The sequence below is a fragment of the Aquarana catesbeiana genome, linkage group LG10 (genome assembly GCF_042186555.1).
Source record: "Aquarana catesbeiana isolate 2022-GZ linkage group LG10, ASM4218655v1, whole genome shotgun sequence".
Classification (NCBI taxonomy): domain Eukaryota; kingdom Metazoa; phylum Chordata; class Amphibia; order Anura; family Ranidae; genus Aquarana; species Aquarana catesbeiana.
Genome location: NC_133333.1, coordinates 240,742,637 through 240,757,136, shown reverse-complemented (window position 1 = coordinate 240,757,136; position 14,500 = coordinate 240,742,637). Strand labels below are relative to the sequence as shown.

Here is a 14,500-nt window from a genome sequence, read left to right as displayed (position 1 = left end):
TATTGTGGGGTCCCCAGTACAGTATTTGTAAATTGAAATCATATCCCCTCTCAAGCGTCTCTTCTCCAGAGAGAATAAGTTCAGTGCTCGCAACCTTTCCTCATAACTAATATCCTCCAGACCCTTTATTAGCTTTGTTGCCCTTCTTTGTACTCGCTCCATTTCCAGTACATCCTTCCTGAGGACTGGTGCCCAGAACTGGACAGCATACTTTAGGTGCGGCCGGACCAGAGTCTTGTAGAGCAGGAGAATTATCGTTTTATCTCTGGAGTTTATCCCTTTTTAATGCCGATATTCTGTTTGCTTTGTTAGCAGCAGATTGGCATTGCATGCCATTGCTGAGCCTATCATCTACTAGGACCCCCAGGTCCTTTTCCATCCTAGATTCCCCCAGAGGTTCTCCCCCCAGTGTATAGATTGCATTCATATTTCTGCCACCCAAATGCACTATTTTACATTTTTCTACATTAAACCTCATTTGCCATGTAGTTGCCCACCCCATTAATTTGTTCAGATCTACTTGAAAGGTTTCCACATCCTGCGGAGAAGGCGATTGTCATGTGACCTAAAAAAATACGGCCCGCTAGCCCACGTAAAGCCCCGCAAAAACGAACGTCACTTTAGCGCTGTTTTAGCTGTGCTTCAGTGTGAAAGTAGCCTTAGTGAATAAGTATTATTTTATATTTTTTATTTATAGACTAGTCTAAATAAATTTGGGGGGGGGGTTCAGTTCTTTGGTATGGGATACATTTATAAATAGCTTCTGTTGTCGTTCCCCTGATGAGATCTGGTGTAGAACGCGCTCGGTGTATGGGATCTGCTCTCTTCTCGGCTCCTCTAAGTGAGATGCAGTGACAGCGTGCAGCCCGTGCCGTTCCAGAGCTGCGCCATCCTAATTACAGCCTCAGGAACAGGAGGAACGTGATGTGGAGCCGAGTTCTCTGAAATAGCCACACTCAGCCATTTCTGATCAGATCATCAGCATTAAGTTCTATTTCAGAACCGCCATCCTCCATTGTAAGCGTTAACCCCACACTGACCAGTCCAAGTACATTTCCAGACCTCCCGGGGAGGGGGGGGGGGGGGGGGGTAGCACTGAGTTAGTTTGATTTCTATTGCATGACTTGGGAGCTTGTTACTCTAGCAGTAGCTGTGCGCCTAACCTACTTATTAATCACATCGTCCTCGTTTGCATTCGGAGCACCACAATTATACGTGTTTAAATAATAGATCATCCACTGTTCAGAGCTGATGAAGTGGTAAAGTCTATATAAAGGCAAAATGTATGTTTTTTAGTATTGGATCTCGTTTAATAGGGTTAGCCCTTCTGTCAGATTTTTATTGGTGTCTATGTGCCTGTTGGGTAGACTTGCCCTCTTTGTTTGTCCTGGTGACCATTGCCGGTGAGACAGAAAGTGATGACAAAGTCAGATTTTTTTTTTTTTTTAACAAAAAGTTTGGTTAAATCTTCCAATAACGGTACTGGTGACAACTGTCTCTCACTTTGTAGAGAATTCCTCTTATTTCCTGTTGTGTCCCCAGGACAGGAAGTGAAGGCAAATCTCCCCAACAGGATATATGCAGCAAACAAAAAACTGACAGAAGTTTAAACTCTTTCCCTACTTTATCCAAATAATACTTTATTACGTTATAATTTAAAGCAGTGGTCTCCAAACTGCAGCCCGGGTGCCAGATGTGACCTTTGCATGCCTTTTATCTGGCCCTTGGGGCATTATTCTCATCCACTGATACCAATGAAGGGACATAATTCCCCCCACTGATACCAATGAAGGGGCAGAATTCCCCCCACTGACACCAATGAGGGACAGAATTCCCCCCACTGACACCAATGAGGGACAGAATTCCCCCCACTGATACCAATGAGGGACAGAATTCCCCCCACTGACACCAATGAGGGACAGAATTCCCCCCACTGATACCAATGAAGGTACATAATTCCCCCCACTGATACCAATGAAGGTACATAATTCCCCCCACTGATACCAATGAAGGGGCAGAATTCCCCCCACTGACACCAATGAGGGACAGAATTCCCCCCACTGATACCAGTGAAGGGACAGAATTCCCCCCACTGATACCAATGAAGGGACAGAATTCCCCCCACTGATACCAATGAAGGGACAGAATTCCCCCCCCTGATACCAATGAAGGGACAGAATTCCCCCCACTGATACCAATGAAGGGGCAGAATTCCCCCCACTGATACCAATGAAGGGACAGAATTCCCCCCACTGATACCAATGAAGGGACAGAATTCCCCCCCCTGATACCAATGAAGGGACAGAATTCCCCCCACTGATACCAATGAAGGGGCAGAATTCCCCCCACTGACACCAGTGAAGGGACATAATTCCCCCCCACTGACACCAGTGAAGGGGCAAAATTCCTCTCAATGACATCAGAGATAGGACACAGTTCCTCCCAATGACACCAACGATGGGATATTGTTTATTTCCACTGACATTGGGACCTTTTCTACTCCCAATGGCCAAAGTCCGGCCCCCTTAAAGTCTGAAGGACAGTAAGCTGGCCCTTTGTTTAGAAAGCTTGAAGGCCCCTGTTTTAACCACTTTAGCACTGGAAGGATTTACCCACTTCCTGACCAGGCCCTTTTTTGCGATACAGCATCGCTTTAATTGACAATTGTGCCCTCGTGAAACGTTATACCCAAACAAATTGATGCCCTTTTTTTCCCACAAATAGAACTTTCTTTTAGTGGTATTTGATGACCACTGTGGTTTTTATTTTTTGCACTATAAACAAAAAATGAGTGACAATTTTGAAAAAAAAAATATTTTTTTACTTTTTGCTATAATAAATATGCCCCAAAAAAAATGTAAAACAAATTTCTTCATCAGTTTAGGCCAATATGTATTCTTCTACATATTTTTGGTAAAAAAAAAAAAAAAATCGCAATAAGCGTATATTGATTGGATTGCGCAAAAGTTATAGCGTCTACAAAATAGGGAATATATTTATGAAATAAAGCTCAGCGCTTTACAAAATGAAGGCAGAAATTACAGTTACAATACAGTTCGGTACAAGAGGAATCGGAGAGACCCGCTCATTATAGCTTTCAATCTAGGAGGGAGGGTCAACTGATACAAAAGGTAATAACAATGTATGTCCCAGACAGAGGGGGACCGAGAAAAAGATGGGGCTTACTGAACATCTTTTTCTCGGTCCCCCTCTGTCTGCGACATGCATTGTTGCAGTTTTTCTAGAGGCTGAAGTGTTATCACTGTTTTTTCGGTACATACTATATACATGTCAATCAAGCCTTCTCTTTCTATATCTAATATGATACAAAAGGTAATAGCTGTGGGGGATGATCTGATGGAGAAAGTAAAACAGTGTATTAAAAGTTTTAAAGTGCTTGTACACCCTGTACAACCACTTTTACCTACAGGTAAGCTTATATTAAGGCTTACCTGTAGGTGCTGGAAAGATCTCCTAAACCGTGGAGGTTTAGGATATTTAGAATAAAGCCGTGCACCGATGTGTATGGCGCATGCGCCTTTGTCTGCCGCGCATGCACACTTTAGAAAGGTCCGATCGTGCCATTTCTAAACGGGGTCATGCCATGACTGGTGGCTCCCGGGCGCATGCGACTCTGGCCAGTCACAGAGCCGGAGTTCGCGGCCCCGGAAGGAAGAGGGTTGAAGATGGACGCTCACTGCTAGTGGGGACAACGGTGACGTCGCAGTCTTCGGTTTCAGGTAAGTGACACATAATGGGCTACTTTGCGATGCATAGTAACCCATTATGCTTTACCTTTGCAGGGAAATAAAGAGGAAGTAAAACACATCAGGGTTTACTTCCTCTTTAAGAGAAGGGTTTTCAGGGATGGTCTAAAGATGGATAGATTAGGAGACAGTCGGACAGATTGGGGTAGGGAGTTCCAAAGGACGGGAGAAGCTCTGGAGAAATCCTGGAGGCAAGCATGGGAGGAGGTGACAAGGGAGCTTAGAGAGCAGGAGGTCTTGGGAGGACCGAAGAGAGCGGCTTGGTTGGTATTTTGGGACTAGGTTAGTGATGTAGCTGGGGGCAGAGTTGTGGAGGGCTTTGTAAATGATTGTTAGTACCTTGAATTTTATTTGTTGGATGAATGGGAGCCAGTGCAGGGATTGGCAGAGAGGGATGGAGGACACTGAACAGTTGGTAAGGTGGATGAGTCTTACAGCAGCAGCAGAAGGGGAGAAGGGAGTAGAAATGAACGTCCGTTTGACCTCACTAATGATTACAAAATTGAACAAACTTTTTTTGGAATTAAAACTTTTGAACAGAACTTCATTAGTGTATGGCCAACTTAAAGAATCGCTCAGATCTCTAGAAGTGGACACTCGATCTGATCTGATCTTCATCAAAGTTGTAATATAAAAACGGAGCAAATACGTAGCAGCTGACATTACCCCATCTTTGTCATATAAAAGGTTTGTTATCTCTTTATTCCAGAACTCAGCTGTAAATTGTAGTGTAGATGAATACAAATCTAATGGGGGGTGTACACACTTATTTTATCGCATTAACTTCATTCATGAATGTCATTCTCGATATCGGAGTGAAAGCAAAATGCTGATCGTCCAATGTGACGATGGCACCGGGTATAATGGAAGATGCAGTCCAGCAGTCGCTGTGCCTTTTTTTACAACGTGATGTCTAATAACCTTTTCATGCAGTGTATTTCTATATGACCTAGTTTTTCTATAATCCTTGTTCTTTTCTATAATCCTTATGATGTTAGTATCTTTAATGAAAAGAAGAGATGTTAACATGTTTTCTTTCTCTTTACAGAAGAGCCAGAGCTGGTACAATGTGAGTAAACCTCTATTCCAGTTTCATCTTCTTTATGTGATTATTAATGTCATGTCTTTTGGCTTATCTGCCTTGCTGCATGAATTTAATGTTTACTGCTTTCAAATAGCAGGTAAGTGCTGCCTCCTGCTGGCCACTTCGCAGTATTGCTCCTCTCAGCTGCACTGGTTGTTTATGATGGGGGGGGGGGGGGAATGTTGTGTGGTTGCCGTTTTTTCTTCTGAGCTTACCACATTATTATAATTATTATTATTATTATTATACAGCGCCAACAGTTTGCACAACGCTTTACAACATGAGGGCAGACAGTACACTTACAATACAAATCAATACAGGAGGGATCAGAGGGCCCTGCTCGTTAGAGCTTACAATCTAGGAACACATAAACTGGATGAGATTGGGGCACCTAAAGACGCTTGATTACGTCTTCAGTTAAAGGCTAATTTCAGCCACAATAAATTTGTTTTTGGAGTGGAATGGTTTAAAACCTCTATCGTGTGTTAAAGCGCAACCTGTTTAATTTGTTCATAAACGACCTGGAGGATGGGGTAAACAGTTCAATCTCTGTATTTGCGGACAATACTAAGTTAAGCAGGGCAATAACTTCTCCGCAGGATGTGGAAACCTTGCAAAAAGACCTGAACAAATTAATGGGGTGGTCGACTACATGGCAAATGAGGTTCAATGTAGAAAAATGTAAAATAATGCATTTGGGTGGCAAAAATATGAATGCAATCTATACACTGGGGGGAGAACCTCTGGGGGAATCTAGGATGGAAAAGGGCCTGGGGGTCCTAGTAGATGATAGGCTCAGCAACTCTGCCGCTAACAAAGCAAACAGAATATTGGCATGCATTAAAAAGGGGATTAATTCTAGAGATAAAACGATAATTCTCCCGCTCTACAAGACTCTGGTCCGGCCGCACCTGGAGTATTCTGTCCAGTTCTGGGCATCAGTCCTCAGGAAGGATGTACTGGAAATGGAGCGAGTACAAAGAAGGGCAACAAAGCTAATAAAGGATCCGGATGATATTAGTTATGAGGAAAGGTTGCGAGCACTGAACAACTTCTCTCTGGAGAAGAGACGTTTGAGAGGGGATATGTTTTCATTATACAAATACCGTACTGGTGACCCCACAATAGGGATAAACTTTTTCGCGGAAGGGAGTTTAACAACTCGTGGCCACTCATTAAGATTAGAAGAAAAGATGTTTAACCTTAAACTACGTAGAGGGTTCTTTACTGTAAGAGCGGCAAGGATGTGGAATTCCCTTCCACAGGTGGTGGTCTAAGCGGGGAGCATCGATAGTTTCAAGAAACTATTAGATAAGCACCTGAATGACCGCAACATACAGGGATATACAATGTAATACTGACCTATAATCACACACATAGGTTGGACTTGATGGACTTGTCTTTTTTCGACCTCACCTACTATGTAACCCTGGGCAAATAAAAAAGTGCCACTTGCAGTGGGGGCTATGCTTGCACTGCATCTTAAGTAAGGGAATCGGGAAGTGAAGCCTTGCGGCTTCACAGCCTGGTTCCCTACTGTGCATGCGCGAGTCGCGCTGCGCGTTCTCACCGGTCCCTGCTGTCTTCTGGGACCTGTGTGTCTCCCAGAAGAAAGTGGGGCGGATGGAGAAGGGGCCGGACATGATGTAGATACTGTGGCAATCTTTCGCCAGAAGTGAAAGCAAATATCTGTATTAGACAGGTATCTGCTCCGCCCTGAAAGGTGCCAAATGTGACAAAGGAGGGGGGGGGGATCCGAACACCTGAAGTTCCATTTTTGGGTGGAACTCAGCTTTAAAGTACCACTGAGGCATCCAGAAAACAGCAGTTACACCCGGTTCATTGGTTGGCAAAATACTACAAGATTAGGATTATTGGTTCTATTTCTGGTTCACCTGGACAAGTTGCCTAAATGCCAGATCTGCCAAGGCCATCAAGGCAAGATCCAAACTAGATGTTAGGAGAATACAGAGTGGAGACCAATGGCCGACAACGTCAGACAAGCTTAGTTCTGAAGAGCTAAACCTATGATCAGAGTTTGGGTCACAAGCCAAGGTCGATGCATTAGGAGAGTTTCGTAGTTGAGGTCACAAGCCAAGGTTGATGCAGGAGGAGAGTTTTGTAGTTGAGGTCACAAGCCAAGGTTGATGCAGGAGGAGAGTTTTGTAGTTGAGGTCACAAGCCAAGGTCGATGCAGGAGGAGAGTTTTGTAGTTGAGGTCACAAGCCAAGGTCGATGCAGGAGGAGAGTTTCATAGTCTGGGTCACAAGCCAAAGTAGTTTTCAAACAGCAATAGAAGTAGCTCAAGTAGTATGCAGGATCAGACCACAGAAATCGGTCGACAGGATGTGCAGAGGCAAGGCTTATATAGGAAGTTCATGGGAGGAGCAAGGAGTTCAAAGTTCCACAGCAATCAAGACACTAGACAGGGATGACACTAGGCTTGGTATGAGGCGTTTCGCTGCGTTGAGAAGTTGGGGGGGGGAGAGTACTGCGTTTATAGCAGGAGAAGGGGATTGGGGGGGATGTGGAGCAAAAAGTGCTTCGTGAGGGAGGAAGACTGATATCCAGACTGTCCGATATGTGTTTACGACCAAAGGGGTAACAACAATGGACAATTCTGACAGCGGCGCTGATCGTACGGAAATTTTTCAACAGGCGGGTTGTTCAGAAGTCGATCGATGGACCGGCTTCTGTACATCAAGCTTGCACATACATGTTTCAAATTTCGGCTGAGTTAACAGGGAAACAAATTTTGATCCGTGTATGGTCAGCTTTTATTGATAAAAATAAAAGTTTGTTTTATTTATCTGATCCCTCACTCCTCCCTGCAGCTTCTGCACCCACATGTTCTAGGAGTCTGACATCAATATTAGAACAGGATCCATAGCTCTGCTGTGGACATGAGGACACCTAAGGACGATCCATCGCTGGATCAAGGGGGAGTGGAGGATCAGGTAAAGTCAAATTGTTTCCCCTCTCCCCTGAACAAAAAGAGCCATTAATGCTTTCAGTGTGGATGTGGCCCTACTGCAAATGTTTTAAATTTTTCTTTTTTCTAAATAACAAATATTTCATGCTTGCCTGCTCTATGCAGTGGTTTTGCACAGAGTAGCCCCGATCCTTCTGGGGTCCCCCGCCGGCGCTCCTGGCTCCTTCCCCTTCCGAGTGCCCCATAACAAGCCACTTGCTGTAAGAGCAGTCATGCGGGCTCAATCATGAGCCAGGTTCTCTTTGTCTATTGATGCACAAAGCCCGGCTCGCCCCTCTGCCGCTCTCTCCTCATAGCATGTGATTGACAGCAGCAGCTGCCTCCTTGTCCTGTGAGGAGAAAGAGAAGAGAGAGAGAGACACTGCTCTTGTGCACATTGCTGGATTGAGATCAGGTTCAGGTAAGTATTTGGAGGGGGGGGTCACAAAAAAGTTTTTTTTCCTTAATGCTTACAATGCATTAAAGCGGAGTTCTGGACGAAATATGACTTTTAAGATAAAATTACGCCTAGAATATACTCATGCCTTGTGCAATGTCACAAAGGTATGCTGTAAACTATGCCCAGTTTTCTATTTGTGCAGCATCGCTTTCTTACTTTGTGAACTTCCTGCACAGCGTGGCCATCTCCAGTGTGAGCATATGAAGCCGCAATGTCCTTCTTCCTCGATTCCACGCATGCTGTCTACCCAGCATTCACCTGCCGATCTCACGCATGTGCAGTCTTGGTCAGCTTGACATGGCACGGCTCCAGTAACATTTAACATTGGTTTCTATGGAAAATCTTGGTCAACTTGACATGCACTGGAGCAGTGGCATGTCAAGCTGACCAAGATTTTCCATAGATGCCAATGTTAAATATTACTGGAGCCGTGTCTTGTCAAGCTGACCAGGATTTTCCATAGACGCCAATGTTAAATGTTACGGGAGCAGTGCCATGTCAAGCTGACCGAGATCTACCAGGAGCCAATGCAAAGCCGGAAGTGACGTATGATGCTGTGGCCTCTAAATGAGGAAGTGAAATTAGATATAGGCATAAATAAGGTGAGTAAACAGAAAAAAAATAAATAATAAATTGCCAATTAGGGATACACATTAGTGCTGCATGGTGAAGAGTGAAAAATGTGGGTGGAACTTCACTTTAAAGCGGAGTTCCACCCAAAAGTGGAACTTCCGCTCATCGGATTCCCCCCCCCTCCGGTGTCACAGTTGGCACCTTTCAGGGGGGAGGGGGGTGCAGATACCTGTCTAAGACAGGTATCTGCACCCACTTCCGGGAATAGACTCCCGCGGGAGTCACGCCCCCTCCTGCACTCCCCCGCTGTCTCCTGGGAAAGACACAGGTCCCAAGAGATAGCGGGGACCATTGAGAAAGCGCAGCGCGACTCGCGCATGCGCAGTAGGGAATCGGGAAGTGAAGCCGCAACGCTTCACTTCCTGATTCCCTCAATGAGAATGGCGGCGGCAGCACCCGAGGATCGAGGGGCGGTTTGGTCTCGGGTGCCGACATCGCTGGACCCCGGGACAGGTGAGTGACCTTATTTTAAAAGTCAGCAGCTGCAGTATTTGCAGCTGCTGACATCTAAAAAAAAAAATTTTCGCGGGAGTCCCGCTTTAAGGTAAAAATAACCTTCCAACTTTAAATCCTCTGTTCCTGCTGGGTTGATTCCTCACTATAAGTTTGGCAGGACAATGCTGTCACCCCATCTTTTTATTTATTGATATTCCACTTTTCTATTTACAGTTGTGCTTAAAAGTTTGCATACCCTGGCAGAAATTGTGACATTTTGGCATTGATATTGAAAAAATGACCAATCATGCTAAAAAAAAAATGTCTTTTATTTAAATATAGTGATGATATGAAGCCATATATTATCACATAGTTGTTTGGGTCTTTTTAACCAAATGGTCCTGATCAAAAGTTTACATATCCTGGAATGTTTGACCTTGGTACAGACACACAAGGTGTCATACACAGATTAAAATGGTAATAAAGGGTTAATTTCCCACAAATATGATTTTTTCAAATTGCAATTAGTGTCTGTGTATAAATAGTCAATTTAGCTCGCATGCGGATGCACTGAGCAGACTAGAAAGAACTGCAAAATACCTGCAGAACAAGGTAATGGAACTTTATAAAGATGCAAAAAATAACAAATTGTATTCAAAGCCTTGAATATGCCATTCAGTACTGTTCAATCACTTATTAAGAAATGTAAAATTCTGTTATCTCTTGATACCAAGCCAAGGTCAGGTAGATCAAGAAAGGTCACAGCCACAACTGCCAGAAGAATTGTTTGGGTTAAAAGAAAAAACCCACAGGAAACCTTAGCAGAAATACAGGCTGCTCTGGGGAAAAATGGTGTGGTTGCTTCAAGGAGCACAATCCGACGATACTTGAACAAAAAGAGTTGCCAAGAAGAAGCCTTTACCGCGCCATTGCCACAAAAAAGCCTGGTTACAATATGGCCGGCGACACCTTGACATGCCTCACAGCTTCTGGCACATTAATCTGGAGTGACGAGACTAAAATAGAGCTTTATGGCCACAAACATAAGCGCTATGTTTGGAAAGAGGTCAACAAGGTCTATAGGGACAAGAATACCACCCCCACTGTGAAGCATGGTGGCGGCTCATTGATGTTTTGGGGGGGTGTGAGCTCTAAAGGCACAGGGAATCTTGTGAAAATTGAAGGCAAGATGAATGCAGTATGTTATCAGAAAATACTGGCAGACAATTAGCATTCTTCTGCAGGAAAGCTGCGCATGGGACGCTCTTGGACTTTCCATCACAACAATGACCCTAAGCACGAGGCTAGGTTGACCCTCCAGTGAAAACGGTGAAGGTTCAGGAGTGGCCATCACAGGCTCCTGACCTTATGATCATCGAGCCACTCTGGGGAGATCTCAAATGTGCGGTTCATGCAAGGTGACCAAAGACTTTGCATGACCTGGAGGCATTTTGTCAAGATGAATGGGCAGCTCTACCACTTGCAAGAATTCAGGGCCTCATAGACAACTATTACAAAAGACGGCACGCTGTCACTGATGCTAAAGGGGATAATACACAGTATTAAGAACTAAGGGGATGCAGACTTTTGAACAGGAGGCATTTCATTGGTTTTCGTGTTGCCGTGTTTTGTTATACGATTGTGCCATTCTGTTATGACCTACAGTTACAGAATATGAATCCCATAAGAAATAAAAGAAGTGTGTTTTGCCTGCTCACTCATGTTTTCTTTAAAAATGGTACATACTGTATATTACCCGCAAACTTTTGAGCACAACTATATCTGTTCTAGGTTCAGTTCTTTCCACAGAAAACATCTGCATGGAGTTTGCATGCCCCCTGTATTTGGGTGGGTTTCCTCTGGGTGTTCTAGTTTCTACCCGCAATGCAAAATTATACTTCTAGGTTAGCTGCCATGTGAACCAACTGACCCCTTTGTTTAAGAGGGTAAAGGAGCCAGTGGATAGTGCACTTCTTCAGGGTTGGGCACTAATATTAGTGAAGTACACTTCATGTATAATGTATTTTGGTGCTTTATAAATACAGAAAGAAAAAACGATCACAACTGATTCTGCATGGCAAGGTTTTAAATACCACAGATACATTCCCGGTAGGAGACTAGGCTGTTCAGGGAAATCCTTCAGTCTTATCATTATCAGAGGAACTGTAAAGATATAGAGATGGTGGATTGGAGATATATCTGTATATATAGACACTGTGATGACTCATTGGGAATATCCAAGGGAAACAATTTCCTCCTTTAGTAAATGTCTGATCGCTGTGTTTATACAATTCAGGAGCTGTGTAAAAACCAAGCTTCCCACTCAACTGCCTGTATTATGGAGACTTAGCGATGGGCAATCATATATTTATTGCTAAATGCACACTGAAGTTATGCTAAATCGTCCTAATAGTAGCCATATCATTTAGCCTTCATATACGGCATTTGTAGTCTGTATGTGTCCTACTGGCAGCTTATATTGTATCATATAGTATGAAAACTCAGTCCATGTCCTTTATCAAAAGTCAGTCCTCCCAATACTGAGAACTCATTAATTGGTTAACGTGTCTGTAAACCCTCACCTTGTAAAACAACCCATTCAGTTTATAAAGCAAATAAAAGGCAACACATTTGTGTATAGATATAAAAACCGTTATAAATACTGTTTTTCCCCTTTTATAAATGATCACATTCTCTCTGTTCTCAGCTGCATAGGAGAGTCGGGGAAAGAGAAACAGCAGCACACTGACCTTCCCAGTGATTGGCTGTGCAGGGGGGGGGGATGTCAGCAGAAGTCTGATCATTGAAGGAGGCGAGTACACCCCGTGTTCCCAGCACAGCTAGAGAACTGACCACCATGCTGTGCCCTCGCTTCTAGTGTGGTCAGTTTGAAATGGGAAAGCGAAGGGACTGTCTGGAACACCAGGGATTTTACACAAAGGAAGCAATATAAATAGAACAGGATTTTATTTCATACAAGAAAATGGTACAGTAGGCACATGTCGGGAATGTTGGGTTTACATGTTCTTGAATGTCAAAGCCTTAAACCACTTGACAGTTTCCATTTCTCCATTGATGAGATCTCTGCACTTTTTCTTGGGTCTGTTCGCTCTCTGTTCCACCATCCCTGCTGAAGTTTTTATTTACCCTACATCAGCCTTTTTGAACCTTTTTAACATGGAGGAACCCTTAAAATACCTTCCTGGTCTCAGGGAACCCCAGTTAATTGCTATATCTAAAGCTCATGGTACTTTTAGTGTGATGGTCACTGAGAGGTGGTATGTTCCTTAAATTTGAGTTCATTGAGAAGAGTCCCTCCTTACAGATTGCTATAAAGATCATAGGTCTCAGTGCTTGCTTAATCTGAGAGGAAGGAATCTCAAGAAACCCTAGCAAGCTATGGATGAACCCTAGTTGAGATTGGCTGCTACATTATGTAGCGGGAATATCCCAAACTCCCATATGGGCAGGAACAGGATTGAGATTTATGGCAGTGTGATCTTGCAACATCCAAGGCATAAAGGAAGCAAGTGGCTGTCTGCCCACCAGGTTCCATTTATGACTGAAGTATCACACTAGGGTGTACTGACCCTTAAGGAGTGTAGGCCAGATAAGTGGCAGAGGAAGAACCATTTTTCTTCACATCCGTCAGGCTCTGTTCACATCTAGGCGTTTTTCTGCTCTAAGCCTCAGCTCTAAAAACGTCCAACAAAACCAATCCTATTCATTTCAATGGCCCCTGTTCACATCTGAGCGTTCTGTCACCTGAAGGAAAATGCCCATCCCTCAAAAAAGTGCAGGAGCATCTTTTTTGGCAGATTACAGCCGTTTTACTGCTTTTACATTGGTGACCTTTTAACCTTGAAAACGCCTGTACCAAAACGTTGCGAAAACGCCAGAAAAAGCGCCTGAAAAAACACCCAAAAAACACCTGTAAAATAGCAATGCCTAGATGTTGAACACAGCCTCAGAGTTATTTACGAAGTACTGTGCACCATCTTACAGCTTTCACTGGACACATGGCCACCTCTCTCTTTCCTGAAATGCATTCAGAGATAGCCGGAAAATGTCCCTGTGTTGTATGCAGAGGAGATACATATAGGACAGTGTTTTTCAACCTTTATTCAGTCAAGACACCCTTTAAAATTCTGCACATTTCTTGAGGCTCTCCATTTTAAAATGTAAAAAACTATACTAACAGTTTTACATAACGCAGCAACATCCACATGTGTAGGATGCCCAACATTAGAGGTGACTTATTCTTTCAAAGCAAATGCACCTTTGCACACTGATACTGACTTACAATTTAAAGCGGACCATTCAGTCGTTTTTTCATCTTTCCATCTATTAAATCTTCTGCCCTTGTTGTTTTAACTTTGGACAGTAAACATAGAAAAAACACCTGGTACCAAAGGTACGGTGATTAACCCCTTGGGGTTGTTAATAGACAGATCAAGCCAATAGTATAAAAGTATACATTTTATTACACAAAATCAATAGTATACATGTACAAACAATACATACAATGCATAAAAACCATATCTGGTACCCTGGTTGCTACAGTATAGAAGAATCACCATCCTGGTGCAAAGGATTGGCAGGATCAATACAGTGTTAATAACACCTTACCTGTTACGGACAAAGAGTCCTTCTTCAGAGGTTTTAGGTTATTGAATCAAATAGGTATAAGGTTTCTACAAAGAGAAAAGGAGTATATAAATACATCTTAATACAAAGTAATACTCTTAATAACCGTTCAGCAGTTATTAAGAGTATTACTTTGTATTAAGATGTTTTTTACATTTATATACTACTTTTCTCTTTGTAGAAACCTTATACCCATTTGATTCAATAACCTATAACCTCTGAAGAAGGACTCTTTGTCCGTTACAGGTAAGGTGTTATTAACACTATATTGATCCCGCCAATCCTTTGCACCAGGGTGGTGATATAAATACATTTTTTTATTTTATTAGAATTCAGCTTGACAGTCAACTAAGGACAAAGCCGTATGTCCATATATAACATTTACATAATATAGAATACTCTATATACACATATCAAAATATTCTATTCAAAAAGAGAAAAAAACAAGAGAAAAAAAGAAGAAAAAAAAAAGGTTAAAATCACTTCCCCTCTTAACATACAAT

At 43.0% G+C, this 14,500-nt stretch overlaps 1 protein-coding gene across 5 annotated transcripts in view; it reads left to right on the top strand.

The window, feature by feature from the left end:
- GRAMD1B (GRAM domain containing 1B) overlaps positions 1-14,500 on the top strand; it is a 392,941-nt gene that overhangs the window by 280,740 nt on the left and 97,701 nt on the right. For all 5 annotated transcript variants that reach the window (XM_073603510.1, XM_073603511.1, XM_073603514.1 and 2 more), the window contains one exon: positions 4,816-4,836. In XM_073603510.1, the coding sequence (XP_073459611.1) occupies positions 4,816-4,836 (21 nt within the window). The remainder of the gene's footprint in view (positions 1-4,815; positions 4,837-14,500) is intronic.